General features: G+C 33.7%; 1 protein-coding gene and 1 non-coding gene across 2 annotated transcripts; one reads left to right on the forward strand and one right to left on the reverse strand.

The window, feature by feature from the left end:
- Positions 1 to 11,900: 11,900 nt before the first annotated feature.
- LOC141691297 (uncharacterized) lies at positions 11,901 to 12,503 on the forward strand. Its single transcript, XM_074496031.1, has one exon. The coding sequence runs from the start codon at positions 11,901 to 11,903 to the stop codon at positions 12,501 to 12,503; it is 603 nt and encodes a 200-aa protein (XP_074352132.1).
- A 2,626-nt stretch (positions 12,504 to 15,129) lies between these two features.
- On the reverse strand, positions 15,130 to 15,236 carry LOC141694668 (small nucleolar RNA R71). The gene has a single exon (XR_012563955.1). It is a non-coding gene; the product is annotated as a small nucleolar RNA R71 (small nucleolar RNA).
- Positions 15,237 to 16,470: the final 1,234 nt, after the last annotated feature.

A 16,470-nucleotide genomic window follows, 5' to 3' on the forward strand; every position in this document is an offset into this window, starting at 1 on the left:
AGCTGGCCTGACAATGCTAGATTGAATGTCATTGATCTTGGGTTGAGAAAAATCCATCAAGGCTCTCGATTGTGCTGCTGGATCTCCCATTGTAATGAGTACCTGAAACACAAACAAATAAATCGTGAAAGTAAAAGAATCCGAGTCAGTGAACTTTAACGACCACTGATGAAAAGCACATAAACTAAAAATTAACACCGAGTCCCCGGCAGCAGCGCCAAAAACATGTTAGGGCGAAAACATGCACTAATATTCACGCAAGTATACGCGTTCACAAGTAGTATAAGATATAAATCAGATTCGTTCCCACAGAGACTGGTATGCAACAATGTATGGTTATCATTCAATGCTAAGACAGATAACAAATTGGGTTTTGATTAAACTAAGAAATTATACTAAATAACATTAACTAAGAGAATTGAGGTTGAATTACTATATATGACAAACATGAGATTCTAACTTCATTACTACTTCATTCAATAGCCTTATTGTTCTTAACCTTAGCATGTGGTGGTGATGACACTAATCAGATAACACGAAACTGATAAACGCCAACTTTCGTTGCACGAGTACCATTCTACCAGACATCCACAAAAGAGATAGAAGCTGAATATGCACCAATTATATTGAGACCCTATATGTCTACAGAATTTGACAACATAACGGTTTAAGCACTAGTTATCTATCTTGATTACATAGGGCAAGTAAAACGGTTAGAGTTACCTACGAATCATGCATACACATACATGAACCTATGCTAGCATGGCAAGTTCTAAACCTCTATATTCACTGTCGCTTCAATAGAGATTAACACGCTATCTTATATGTTAGCTACGCACATAAGACGAATAAGCACAACCAATACTAGATATCATACAATTATCACACACTAAGGTATTAAACAACTAACTAAAGAATTCCATAGTAAATCCGTTACGACCCCATGATCACGATTAGCCCATGATTGAACTCATTGTCACCATGGGTTCATATGAAAACATGATAATAACAAGGTCTTAATAAACTGAATAAGGATTAAAGTACGAATAAACGAGATCTAGGTTCAACAAGAACGATAACGAGCATCCAAAGTTACAACCAATTCAAAGAATCACAAGTTGAAAACAAGATCTTCTTTTTCGGAGTTATTCTGTGCTTCTAGGTCTTCTCCTTGGTATCCCAATCTTCCCGGATGATGAAAACCCTATTTTTAAGTATATATACGCCCCTAGTGGACCTGGACCCTTAAAATCGTCAAATTCCACTAAAAAAAGGCTTTTTCAGCAAAATCAGCGACCAGCCGCGCCCTGAGCGGCCGCTCAGCTCTCCTGAATGGGCGCTCAACTCTTTGGGCGGCCGCTCAGCTCTCTTGAGCGGGTGCTCAGCTCCTGTCTGGAAAAATTTCTGATGAATCTTGTTTTGACCATAACTTGAGTTCTACTCGTCAGAATTAGGCGATTCAACTGCCCATGCGAAGCTATTGAGATTCTCTACAACTTGAAAATGGCCTTTACTTCCAATTCTGATCACTTTATATCATATTTCCTTTAAAAGCTCTTTTCTTCATATAACTGATACCTAAAATGCAATAACACAAAAACACATCAAAATACCAACAACTTGAGTCCAAAACACCAATTTAAGTTTTAATAAAGCGTTCCAAATGGATATAAAATCCACTTATCAATTAACGGAAACTTACTCTTATAGTTAGGAGTGTAATTTTGAGAGTAATTTGGCCTTCTATTAGAGTTAAAAACTCTTTGTTGATTATTTGATTTAAGGAAGCCTTTTCTGTATCTTTGAGCTTTGCTTTGAAGCACACGACGCAGTTGTCTCGTAAGTAAAGCAATTTCGCTTTCATCGAGATTTTGGATTTCTTCGTTTAATTCATCGTCGTTTTCTTCTTCATCTATAAGTATAGATTTTAAAGCCATGTTTTTCATTTTGTCTTCCACTTTTGGAATGACTTTTTCTTGTAAATTATCTTCTTCGTATGCACGAAGATTTCCAAATAGATTATCTGTTTTGTAATCATTGAGATTGTGCATTTCTTTAATTGTGGTTACTTTAACCTTCCAACTTGGATGTAATGATTTAAGAACTCTTCGGTTCTTTTCATTTTAACTTAACTTAACTTAATAATTGGATTTTAATTTTTTAAGATCATTTATATAATATTTTTGTGCTTTTAAAGATTCATAATTCTCTTAACGCATAAGAAACAAAATGTCAACTCACTGGTTCAGAAAGTTGCTGGCTTTCCTATTGCCATGTATGCTTGCTATCAGTGGCGTAGCCAGAAACTTAAGTCAGTGGGGTCAAAAAATTTTAATGTCAAAATTTTCAAAAAGATTTAAAGAATTACATAAGATGTAAAGATACCTTCATATCACGTCTTACACAATTGTTCTCGATATTTTTTCATATTCTGAAAGTATTGTAGGACTGCTTCATTAACGACTTCATCAAACACATCTTTCTCAATATAGGTAACAAGACAGCCATTCAAAAATTGATCTCCCATCCAATTTCGTATTCGATTCTTCATAATTTTTATTGCAGAAAAGGCCCTTTTAATATTTGATGTCGTAATAGGTAAGGTCAATGCCAACTTGACAAGTAAATAAACAAAGGATACACAAGACTTATTTTGGTTTGAACCAACTTCTCAGCAAGAGAACCAATACCATTTAATGATGAAAATTCGATGGTTGAGTGCACATCAAGAATATAAGTTTCAAGTTGATTGTCTAGTAGAACAAGATCTGTCACTGTGAAATTTTGCGGGTATAATTGTGCAAAATGGATCAACTTTTCTTTGTCAAAAGCATCAAATAGATCATTTGGATTTAAACATGTCACACAAAGAAATAATTCTATGATTGTCTTGCTGAAATGATTATTAAGCTCCTGCGAATCTATAGTGGCATAAAAGAATCTATAGTGGCATAAAAGAATTCAACTTTATAATGATGTAAATTAGTAACCTGGTGAGTTTTGCGGCGTTACCTTCCTTTCATTTAAAAACTTTCTGTAACACCCCCAAATCCGGGGTCGGGGATCCGGGTTGTCACGAGTTCCATTTCCCTTAATAACACCCAATCTTAATCCACAATCAACTACTCTGTACTGTGACCCCACAATAAACACACACACCACAAGTTATAGTCTCAGAGATGAATATCCAAAATAATCACAAGTCGTTTTATTCCACAATTATATGTCAATACACCTTAAAAAGGTTTCTGAATAGATTTACATTTCTTTGCCATTATTACAATTGATAAAGATACATAAGTCTGGTACATTATTAGTTGAAAACTTAGCCTATTGGTAAGTTCTACCTCAGCTACAGCGGCCTCAACGCTTCCTGAAAGCTGCGGAACGTTTCCTATCCGCTTGCGAATTGGGAGCTTGGTCCTGTTCATCTTATCTATCTGATGTTGTGTGATGAAAGAAGAAAGCAAGGGTGAGCAGCAAGCCCACCAAAATAATATGTATAATGATTAACAATATATGAGCCTACTCATAATACTCATGAAAGTCTTGGTCAAAAGAAATGAACCAAGTTGATATCTTAATGTGATGAAGTCGCAAAATATTCAGTATATATATATACATATATACTTTTCAAAATATTGGAAGTCCTCTTCCATGCATAATATACACAAAGTCCCAGTGTATAACTGTATAAAAAAATATCGTTGCAAGGTGATCTCATATATCTAACCTTGTCTCAACGTTTTTCTGAAAATCTTTGTCATTCATAAGACAATTATTAATTAGATATAAGTTTAAAAGACGAAGTTACAAGATACCCCAATATACTTATATCTTTCCCAAATACTACTTGAACTACCACCGTTCAAGTTATAATCAGTTTCAAAAGTTCATCACATAGATGAGACTATAAGACAAGATTTGAATAGATTCAACCTTTGAAATATTATTAAAGGAAATGAAGTTATGATATACTTCATTTAGTTCTGATATATATATATATATATCCACATATACATCTTCTTTATACATTTCCTGAAAACCTCTGTCATGCAAAGTATGAACAGAATTGCAATATCCAATAAATTTGGAAAGGAAAAGAATTTTGGCATAAACCAGATATCTTGCTGATCAGGCAAAGATACCCATAAGTAACCTTTTCTACTAGTAGATGGACGAATTCCCCACTGGTCATCACCCTGGTCGTAATAGGACCTTATGCTGGACTGCCACTCAGCCACTTATGCATTTGATGGACTCCCACTGAGCCACTTACACTATCATGGACGCCCACTGAGCCCATGTTGCTTATGCCGACTCAATAGATGGACTTACTTCCCGAACGTTGGGTAAGTAATCAATTCATTTACCAAAACTGCAACCGTGTTGCGAATATAAAATACACCACAGAGCCGGATCGCTCAGGTTTTGAGCGAGTATTTAAATCCCCTTAAAAAGGAAGATCTTAAATATAAAAATGAGTTTTGGGATCCGCTCTAACTTTTGAAAATCATTTTGAAGACTCGAAAACACTTTATAGAGGGTTTGGAGTAAAGTTGATTTAATGAAGTAAATCAGTCCCCAGAATATTTTGAAAATGACTGAATATTATTATTTAAATAATATTCCCATAAAGAATAATCTTTATAAAAATAATTGAAGTAGAAGTATTAAAACTTATACTTGAAATGGATATCAAATAAGCAAAGATATACTTATATGAAAGTACTATCTTTATTTGAATAATCGAAAATAAGTTTGATTATTGACACCTTATTCTTTAATAAAATAAAGAATATATCTCAGCAAATAATCGGAGTCATAGATCCTCAAATGAATATTCAAATAATATTCATTAAATAATATAAACTGAGTCATAAGCCCTCGAATGAATATTCAAATAATATTCAATAAATAATATAAAAGAGTCATAAGCCCTCGAATGAATATTCAAATAATATTCAATAAATAATATAAAAGAGTCATAAGCCCTCGAATGAATATTCAAATAATATTCAGATAATAAAATAAAAGGAGTCATAAGTCCTTGAATGAATATTCAAAATAATATTCATTTAATATAAAGGAGTCATACGCCTTCGAATAATATTCGAAATAATATTCAATAATAAAATAAAGTTAAAGTTATCGAATAAACCTTATTCGATTAATAGTTTTGAAAACTATGACCATATATATATATATAAGTATATATATATATTTATCCATATATACAAAATCTACTCGGGATCTTCGACTCCCGGTTTTAGAAAATATTTTCACCTTTGGGTCCCTGTACTAAGGGTATATGCAAATACTGCTATCCTTTAGCATAGGTATTATCAACTGAACCAACAGATATATATAGCAAGGATACGAAACAGGCATGCATATATACATACCATAGCAGCATGCTTCAATATATTGCAACATTTGCTAATTAACCAACATGCATCTATCGCAAGATAATGCATATACAAGAGTATACATCACAACAACAGTATAACGGATAGAAAACTTGCCTGAGCGACTTGGGGGTTACGAATGGCTCGGGACGAGTCTGGTAACCTATAAGCAACAAGTAAGTTGGAATTAAACCAAAGTCACTTGTAAATCTATACTCTAACCAACTAAGACTCTAACGCTCGTTTTGCGCTTACTAATTCTCTTAAGTCACTCGAGTACCCTCGGCTCCACCATTTTTAATAATTTAACCATTACGGGTTTTAAGGCGATTCTTTCGCGAGTGTCTTATCAACTGCCTAACACACTCTACATAAATGTTTCATGCTCCAATTAGTCATTTAAGGGCCTTAACCAAGGTTTCAAAGTAAGGCGAGGGGAAAAGTTTCGTTCGTGAAACGCCGTTACTTGAAACGGTCGTTTCTCCTAAACCGTGCATCGGAATTGAACGAACTACATATCAAAACGAAGCTCGTAAAATGAGCTATCTAGAAATGGCAATGGTCATAATCTAGCAGGGGGTCCTCGGGTCCTAATGTTATGCACAAAAACAGTCTAAAGAAAATCGGACGTTACGACGGCTATGTTTACGCGATTTCCCAATTTAAAACCATTCAAAACCAACCCAATTCAACCTCAAATCCAACATACAACCAACATCCATCCTTATCACATCATAACAACCCCAACCAATTCAATTTTAACATTCATACTTATGCCTAAGCTTGAATTTAACTATACTACATTCTTTTAACCAAAACAACAAGATTTACCAATCCGATTCAATACCATTTCAATCCCAAACTCTAACTCACAAACATCAAGCTACAATATCACCCTACTAATCAAAATCATCTTATAATACATAGGAATCTAGGGTTTGGAGATGATATACCTTCCTTGAAGAGTGGAGAATCAAGAGAATGGCTTGGAATCACCCTTAAAGTCCTTATCCAAGCTTAATCTAAACAAAACTTCAAGAACACAAATTTTATTTCTTGAAAAACACTATTCACCATCTTCTTCCATGATTTATAGAAAAAGATTGGCTTGGAATTAGAAGCTTAAACTTATAGGAAGTATGTAACTATCCATGGGGAAGCTTAGATAATTACCTTGCTAAATAGTAAGTGGTGGAGCTTGGATCTTCAATTTCTAAGAAAAGAAGCCGAGAGCATGAAGAAGAAGAAGAGAGATTTTTGTGTTTTGCCTTGTTTTGCTTTTGGTTGGTTGATTTTTGTTGTTTGTTTTAGTAAATTACCTAGTTGCCCTTGATTTTGTGTGGTTAAAAAGTCACCACATCTCCTTCCTTCCCATGTCATGCTTGTGTCATCCTCATGATGTCATCCTCCCCTCCTTGTCCTCTTCTCATTGGTTGGGTGACATCATCCTCTCTAATCCCTTTGATTAACTTCCTAATTGTTTGCCTAATGATCGCTGATCTGTTATACGGTTCGCTTAACTTTCGTTTTCGTTTATCGTTTGAGGGATCATACCCGGGATCTTATTACTTAGGTTCCCTTAACCTTTCTCAATACATTATATTCCTTTTTATGATCCTCTATTATAATCCTTTAATTTAAATCCTTTTATCCTGTTACCTTATACTCAATCCTTTCCGTATCTATTGGATTTCCGGAAAAAAAAAATCAAGGTGTTCGGATTTGGATTCTGACGATCTTTACATACACTTATATCCCATATAAAGTACTAATAAAATCTCAGAATATCCATATCAGAACCCCTACCTAGTGTGGCATGAAAAGTTTTCTCATTCAGCAAAAACACTATTCATAAGGGTTTCAAAATTTCCCAAAAATTGGGGTTATTACACTTTCATCCATACTTAAAATTTGAATACTCTGTTTTTCACAAAATGGACAAATTTCACCTAGCATATCGTCCCAGCCATCTCTCAAAATCTGTAGCCTTTGTTTTGATAAGGTCACTAATCTCATAGCATTCACAATATCCTGATCTTTTCATTGCAAAGAAATTGATAATTCATTTGTAATTCGCAGCACTGTTTTCATGAAATACAAGATGAATATAAAGTCAAAATTTTGCATTAATTCTAGTAAGGTTGAAATTTCGGCCCTTTGATCTGAATTTATGCCATCATCAACAATGTTATCAAGAACATCCACAACAGACTCAAACATTATAATTATTGGGGTCAAAATTAAATATAGTACTATAATTATTTTTTTGAGTGAGGTCAAATTAAAATTTAATACAACAATTTTTCAAAAAAATATAATTTATATATAAATTTTAAAAAATATATAAATCTAGTGGGTTCACTTTCCCCCACTGGTTATACACTCCCTACGCCCCTGTTTGCTATGTATGCCTGTAATACATCTATGTCACTTCTTCTCATTTTCTTAACTTTTAAATTATTTATTTTGATTTATCGATTTATTTAATAATAGTTATACATAAGATAATCACATAGTAAATATAATTATTACTTTAATAGTGTGTCCGATTATTTATTCACATCTTTAAACTAATTCTTATTTACACTCAAATTATTATCACATGCTTACTAATTAAAAAATTGTTAATATCATTCGGATATTGCATACATATAAATGATTTAAAATTTTAAGTTATATAACAAGAAAATTTTAGTAAAATAATATCATTCAATGTTCTTTTTATATTTATCATCAAATGATCTTATTCGTTCAGAATTCAAATTTTGAATTATTAAGAAATTTTAATGATTCAGATTTTAATTCAGATTTATCAAATGACTCCTAATATATAAATGAAGGATTAAAAATATACCTGATGAGCTTCATGTTCTAAACTCACAACATTGTTGGTGAAGTTCTTCTGGATTGTATTATTGAGATGAGTCACATAAATCTCATTTTGGTATTCTTATAGAGTTGATGTTCTTAGGCTATGTACACGGCGGTTGGGGATTGTGCTCTTTATTCGATCCTTACCCAAAGCAGGACTAATGGTCAGCCTCTCAAATCAAAATAAAGCCCTGCACAAAAAATGGTGAGATAAAGATATAATATTGTGATAATGCATATAAGCACAAAGAAATATTATGAGTAGAAATACAAGTACAAAAACATTTATTTTCTTGATTTGTATAAATATGATTTGCATAGAGTTGAGTTAAGCTTGAAACTTGTTAAAAATAAAATATAATTTGATTTAAACTAATAGAAGTGTATGAAGTATTCTAGATATATTCTTTGTTTTGTTTGCATGAGTCTAATCTTTAGAACTATCTATAGAGTGTTCTAGTAGTGTGTGTTAGGTCCCATAAAAGGGCTATTTTAAGCTAGATGGGGGGTTGAATAGCTTAATTTTCAATTTAAAAATTATTATGGCATTTTAAAAATATTTATCCTGTTTTAAAATTTTACCGATGCATATTATATATGCAAAAATAAAAGACAAGGAATAAAATATCATATGAGAGATTTATCCTGGTTTGCAATGGCGCAACCTCTAATAGATTCGCTCACCCCTACGTTTAGTCTCCGAGCTCCTCTTCAGGACCCGAGTTTTTTCCTTAAAATAACCTTGCTCCTTACGTAGGCGGAGAAGCCTTTACAACCCCACAAATATTTATCTTGGTGCGTAACTCCGGGTTACCACCTCAAAATAAATGTTCAAACCTACATAACCTATCTTAGACAATAACACCCTATTATTTCTTCAAAGTCGATGTAGAACCCTTGTTGTAGTCTTTGTCCTTCTAAGTTTTTGCCGGTATTGGATCTTAATAGTTGGTCTTGGGTCTTTCCTCTTCCTCACGGTGCGAAGACTACTAACTCTCCGTTAGTACGTCTAGGACTTGGGTCTTAGAATGAGAATCACCTCACTATACTTCACCTCACTGCAAAACGAAGAAGACAATATCTACGAAACAATACCCGTTATAGATAAAAAGAGTTTGGACTAGTAATATACTTAACTAAACCGGATGACGTACAAATATTCTTAAAAAAATATTAGTGTATACTTTTCTTTAGATTAAAAAGAATGTTAGAGTATACTTGGTATTACTTCGTTTTAAATAATAAATCTTATTTCCGAAGTAATAAATATATCAAATACTTGGTGAAGTGTTATAGATTTTGGATCTTTGATAAAATAATTTCTCGTTTAATATAGTCGTGTGTAGACTTTTATAAATCGAGAATGTTTCACTTATTCTTTAACGATTTGCACTTATAAAATATTTGGCCGAGAGAATAAAAGGTGCGTAATTTAAACACAATATATCATAAAATATAAGAGAAGAGTTTAAATTATATTAGCAAAATTTATATGTGTATATATATATATATTTTACAATATAAGCTTTAAGTTTTTCCCACGAAACACTGAAGATGCTAGTAAAGGAAATTGCTTAATTCTTATACGATTATATATATACTTATATTTACTTAAAAGCTTTAAGATCTTCCCACGAAACACTAGAGGTACTGGTAAGGGAATTCACTTAAATCTTTTAACTAAATATAATAAATATGTATATATATATATAATATAAGCCTTAAGTTTTTCCCACAGAACACTATTAGTAAGGGAAGTCGCTTAAATCTTGTTAAACAATTATAACAAATATATCAATATATGGCCATAATAAGTGCGTTTAAGTTTAAACCTAAAGGGAAGTCGTTTAAGTTTTGTAATTTAATTCCCACGAAACACTAAAGGTGCTTAAGTCTTATAATTTAATTCCCACGAAATACTAAAGGTGCTAGTTTGGAATATAAACCATGCGTTGTGTAGAGAGAATACTTTGGGTTTGGATTTTAGAGAGTGTGTAGAGAGAATACTTCTTGAAAATGCCCAACAATTAATTAGCTCTTAGCTTGTGTAAAAAATGGTGGGGGTGGGTGTTTATTTATAGGAGTTAGGTGAATGGAGTGGTTGAGATTGAGTTAAAATGAATGGTGGATGAAGAGAGTGGTGTTGATTGATGACATGGAGGATAAGGTGTGTTTATTTGCAACTTGCATATAGGACAAACAAGAAAAAAAATCCCAGCAACTATTAATTATATAATAATGGTTTTTAGCTTTTTCAATTAATCATTAATTACTTAAGTAATTAAGTAATTAGCACCATTAAATATAATGACTTTAAAAACCCTTTAATAAATATAATTAAAAATATGATAATTACCTAAATATCATAAAATGATGATCTGCAAGTTTTAGTCAATTTTGGTCAAAGATAGCTTGGTCAAACGCTCGGTCAAAGTCTTGATCAACACCCCGAAAAATCACACCCGGACAAAATTTATCAAAATGAAATTTTAACCATGAATAGAAAATACTATTTAAGTGACTAATCTTAAGTTTCAAGATTTTCTAGCAATTGGAAGTATTTTATTTGGATTTAAAACAATTAAATCAGGGTTCAGTTCTAAATAAAATATGAACAATCTTGTATGAAAGCAGATAGACTTTGTTGGCTCAGTTTGTGCTATAAAAAATACTTTGAATATATTTCCTTAAATATAAAATATTTTGAGAGTGTGGGAAATATTTTTAAGTATTTAAATATTTTCTCCGATAAATAATATATTTAAGATACGAGAGAAAATTACTTTGAAAAATATGAGGAGGGAGATAAAATGAGCTATTAATATTTCTTTATCAAATATTAATTTCTAAGAGTGTAAAAATATATCTTTGGATTTATAAATATTTAATGAGTGAAAGATATATATTTTATCCCTTTAAAAATATTTATTTTTGAAATAAGTTTAGCACGAGCCTTCTAAAGAATATCCAAGTTCTGATATTCCTTTTTCAAACTTGTTGCCTTATTAATATTTCAAGAGAGCCTAAGAAAGATCATATTCCGATAATTCTTTTACGATCTCATTGCTTTAGAGTATATTTCTTTAAAATATATTTTAATTTTCAGCAAATTGGAATATCTCTTATATTTATATTCAAAAATATAAATACACTTTGAAAAACATTTTCGAAATATTTTTCTAGATATGACTTTTCACTTTTGATTATGTCAATTAACTTCATGCCTATTTGGAGAGGATATACGTGTTTTAAATTTTATGTTAAATTATACAAATACCAAAATAAAAAAATAATCGAAGATGTCCTTTCAGTGTGTATTTTAAAGTCTAGAATTTAATCAATAATCTTTTGAACTCTAGAAATTAAGTAAATCTCTAGATTTTTCCATGAAGTCCGATATAAAGCCTTATACCAAATCATTTGTGATCAAGTCATTTTCAAGTAATATAGTTTATATAAAATACCTCTTCTTCTAAATATTTTGAGTTGTGTGAATTTGAGTGAGATCATTTCTTCCAACAAAGTGGTATCAAGAGCAAAAGGTTCTACCTATCTTGAAAGAAGACTTGTGTTTGTTAAAGAAGAATGAAAATCATGGAAAATGGAATGTCCCAATGACAAATGCCAAAATTCACCAAAGACAATTATGAGAATTGGTGCATTCGTATGAAGGCGATTCTTGGAGAAAATGATGTGTGGGAACTTGTGGAGAAAGGATTGGTGGTGCCCGAAGATGAAGCAAATTTGAATCAAGTTCAAAAAGATCAACTACAAGCCCAAAGAAAGAAGGACCAAAAGGCGATTATGATCATCCATCAATGTTTGGATGATTCAATGCTACAAAAGGTGGCTTCCGCAACAACATCAAAGAAAGTTTTAGATATTTTAAATTCTTCTTTTAGTGGAGATGCAAAAGTGAAGAGAGTTCAGTTACAAACACTTAATGTCGAGTTTGAGGCTTTACGAATGGAAGAATCCGAATCAATCTCGGATTATTTTTCAAGAGTTTTGACCATTGTGAACCAAATGAAAAGCAATGGAGAAGAGGTAAGTGATGTTCGTGTTATTGAAAAAAATCTTCGCTCATTTGTCTCTAAATTTGATTATAAAGTTGTGGCAATTGAGGAGGCTAAAGATATAGATGAAATGATTATTGATGAGCTTATGGGATCACTACAAGCCCATGAAGAAAAAATGTTAAAAAGAAATGAGCCAATTGAATAAGCCTTGCAAGAAAAATTCTCTTTCAAAAATAATGATAGAAGATACACAAGTCAAAGAGGTCGTGGCCCAGGACGTGGACGAGGCTTCTTATATGGACAAGGAAGAGGATGTGGCCAACAAAGATACAAAAATAAAAAAGATGAAAGATTGAGCGAGACAAGAAATAAAAAGATGAAGGACGTGGTCGTGGAAGAGGAAGATTTATTTCAAGGTATGACAAATCAAATGTCAAGTGTTATAATTGTCAAAAATATGGTCATTATGCTTCTGAGTGCTGCACTTCAAAAAAAAAGTTGAGGAGAAAGCTAACTTATAGAAGACAAAGGCAATGAACCCACTTTACTTTTAGCACAAAAATGAGAAGAAAATTGTGGAGACAATCTATGGTATCTTGATAGTGGGGCAATATAACATCCAATCCCACAACCAAATGCGTATGGGGACTCAAAGGAAGAGGTAACATCTTAATTCGCTTGAAAAATGGAGATCATGATTTTATTTCAAATGTTTATTGTTGAGTGGCATTTATGACACTTTATTATGCTCCGTAAATCTTTGAATTGGTATATTTGTACTCGAGTTGTTGGTGTTTTTACGTGTTTTTGTAGTGTTTTTGCATTGCAGGCATTTTCCAGGTAATCAGGTAAATTAGCATGGTTGTAGTGCTAATTTGGTGTTTAGATGGTGTTCGAATAAAGGCTCGTGAAAAGACCGGCTTAAATCAGTAAGGAGAAAAAAGAAATCAGAATTTTATTCAGGAGGACGGCGCGCCCGCGCTGAAGTAGCGCGCGGCCACACCCAATGAGCAAAAACTCAGCGCGCCCGCGTTGGTCAAGCACGCGATCGCACCAGGTCGGGGTAGCAGAATTCTGTTTCCATTGGGATTTTGAGAGTTTGAAGCCCTGGTCAATTCTACAGCATATATATACATAAATAAAGACGTTTTTCATAGAGAGAGACGTAACAGAGCTAAGGAGAAGATGACAAGAAGACCTATAGCACAATTCAATGAAGGCGAAGAAGATCTTGTTCATTCTTGTGAATCTTTGTTCTAAGTTGTAATCTTGGATGCTCGTTTCTTGTTTTGTTGAACCTAATAATCTGGATTTCGTACTTTGTTTAGTATTTATTTATTAAGACTACGTTTATTATACCATGCTTTCATCGGAACCCACGTTGATGATGAGTCCGATTATGGGTTAATCGTTATCGTGGGGTTCTAGGCGGATTTATTTCTGGATTTCTTTAGTTGATTTATTTCGATGCCTTAGTGTGTGGTGATTGTATGATAACATAGTATTGGTTGTGCTTATTTGTCTTATGAGCGTCGCGAACTTATAAGATAGCTTGTTAATTCTTAATGAAGCGACAATGAATTTAAGGATTTAGAACTTGCCATGCTAGCATAGGTTCATGTGTTATTGTTATGCATGATTCGTAGGTAATTTTAACCATCTTACTTGCCCTATATAATCACGATAGATAACTTGTGCATTAAACCGTTATGTTGTCAAATTCTATAGATATATAGGGTCTCAATATAATTGGTGTCTATTCAGCTTCTATCTATTTTGTGGATTTCTGGTAGTATGGTATTCGTATAACGAAAGTTGGCGTTTATCAGTTTCGTGTTATCTGATTAGTGCCATCACCATTACATGCTAAGGTTAAGAACGAAAAGGCTATTGAATGAAGTACTTAATGAATTTAGAATCCCATGTTTGTGTCATATATTATTCAACTCTCTTTAGTTAATGTTCTTTAGTATAATTCTCAATAGTTAATCGTAGTATAATCAAAACCCAATTTGCTATTCATCTTAGCATTGAATAATAGCCATATCATTATTGCATAAGTGCATAAATCATAAAGTTAACCTAAACCAGTCTATGTATGAACGAAACTGATTTATATCTCATACTACTTGCGAACGCGTATACTTGCGTGAATTTTAGCGCGTGTTTAGCGACTAACAAATTTTTGGCTCCGCTGCCGGGGATCGAACCCGGGTCATCAGTGATCGTTAAAGTTCATTGACTTAGACATTGTTACTTACCTACTATTTTCCTTGTCGTGTTTTAGGTACTCTAGCGAGTGTGTATGCATATGCGTTCACGGACTCGTAAGAGAACTCTGGATCAAGCCGAGGAAAAAGCTGTAGTGATTCGAAGGGAAGTTTTTGAGGACGAAGAGAAAGTAGAAGAAGAAGAGAAAGTTGAGGAACCAGCTTTAGTAGTGATGGGAGATCAAGCAGAAAATCCTAAGGCTCTGATAGACTATTCTCAGCCTAAGATCAGTGATATTCAGTCGAGCATCATCAGACCAGCCATCTCGGATAATACTTTTAAGATCAAGTCGAGCACGATTCAAATGATACAGAACTCAGTTCAGTTTGGGGGTTCTCCTACAGAAGACCCCAACATGCACATCAGGGATTTCATCGAGATCTGCGACACTTTCAAGTTCAATGGGGTGACTGAAGATGCCATCAAGCTGTGACTCTTCCCATTCTCTTTGAGGGATAAAGCAAAGTGCTGGTTACTCTCTACCACCAGGGTCTATCACCAAATGGGTGGATCTTGCTCAAAATTTTCTCACTAAATTCTTTCCTATGGCGAAGTCTGCTGCAATCAGGAATGCTCTTACTCAGTTTGCTCAGGAAACTGGAGAATCTCTGTGTGAGGCTTGGGATCGATATAAGGAGATGCTAAGGAAGTGCCCACACCATGGCATCCCTGATTGGATGATTTTAAACTATTTCTATAATGGTTTGGGCGCTCAATCTAGACCTATGCTCGATGCAGCGTCTGGTGGAGCCTTATGGGCCAAAAGCTATAATGAAGCTTATGAGTTGATTGAGCTCATGGAACTAATGAATACCATAATCATACGTAAAGAATGTTACAAGGCAAGGTGGCAGGAATTCTGGAAGTGGATACAGCTACTGCTATAGCTTCTCAACATCAAGCTTTGACGATGAAAGTGGACTCTTTAGTGAATTATGAAGTTAATCAAATCACTAGTATTTGTGAGCTTTGTGCGGGGGAGCATGAAACTAAGCAGTGCGTTATTTCTAGCGAATCAGCTTAATTTGTGAGCAACTTTTAGAGATCACAACAACAAGCTCCCGTAACTTATCATCCAAATAACCGCAATCATCCTAACTTCAGCTGGAGTAATAATCAAAATGTGGTGCAACAATCTTATCAGCCATACATAGAAAAGCAGTATAACCCTCCTAGTTTTCAGAAACAACAATATGCCCCTAGGCAACAACTTCAACTTCAACAGCTACCGCAAGCTAATGAAAAATCTGAATTGGAGGAGTTGAGGCTCATGTGCAAGAGCCAAGCTGTGTCTATCAAGACCTTGGAAAATCAGATTGGGCAAATTGCTAATGCATTACTGAATCATCAACTTGGCACACTCCCAAGAGATACTGAAGTTTTGGGCAAGAAGGAAGCTAAGGAGCATGTTAAGGCAATTACATTGAGGTCTGGTAAGGTTGCGAATCCTGAAAAAGCTAAGATTCGAGAATCTGAAGTTGAGGCTGAAGAAGAAAAAGTGTAGAAGGAAGAAGAAGTGGAACCAAGGAAGACTACTGTTGAGCACACTCCTCCTGAGGGTAATGCATGGGAGAAATAGATCTATCCTCCACCTCCTTTTCCTAAGAGGCTGCAGAAGAAAAAGCTGGATAAGCAGTTTGAGAAGTTTCTGGAGGTGTTCAAGAAACTTCACATCAACATACCTTTCCTTAAAACTCTTGAACAAATGCCTAGTTATGCGAAGTTCATGAAAGGTATTCTCTCTAGGAAGGTGAAGCTTGATGACTTAGAGATCGTTACTCTCACAGAGGAATGCAGTGCTGTGCTGCAATAGAATTTACCTCCGAAGCTTAAAGATCCCGGAAGCTTCACTATCCCATGTACCATTGGAAAGGTGTCATTTGACAAGTGTCTATGTGACT

The sequence above is a fragment of the Apium graveolens genome, chromosome 10, assembly GCF_009905375.1.
Source record: "Apium graveolens cultivar Ventura chromosome 10, ASM990537v1, whole genome shotgun sequence".
Classification (NCBI taxonomy): domain Eukaryota; kingdom Viridiplantae; phylum Streptophyta; class Magnoliopsida; order Apiales; family Apiaceae; genus Apium; species Apium graveolens.

Excerpts from the sequence above, each read along its gene's own strand:
- LOC141691297 (XM_074496031.1), top strand. The coding sequence starts at position 11,901 with ATGCCAAAATTCACCAAAGACAATTATGAGAATTGGTGCATTCGTATG.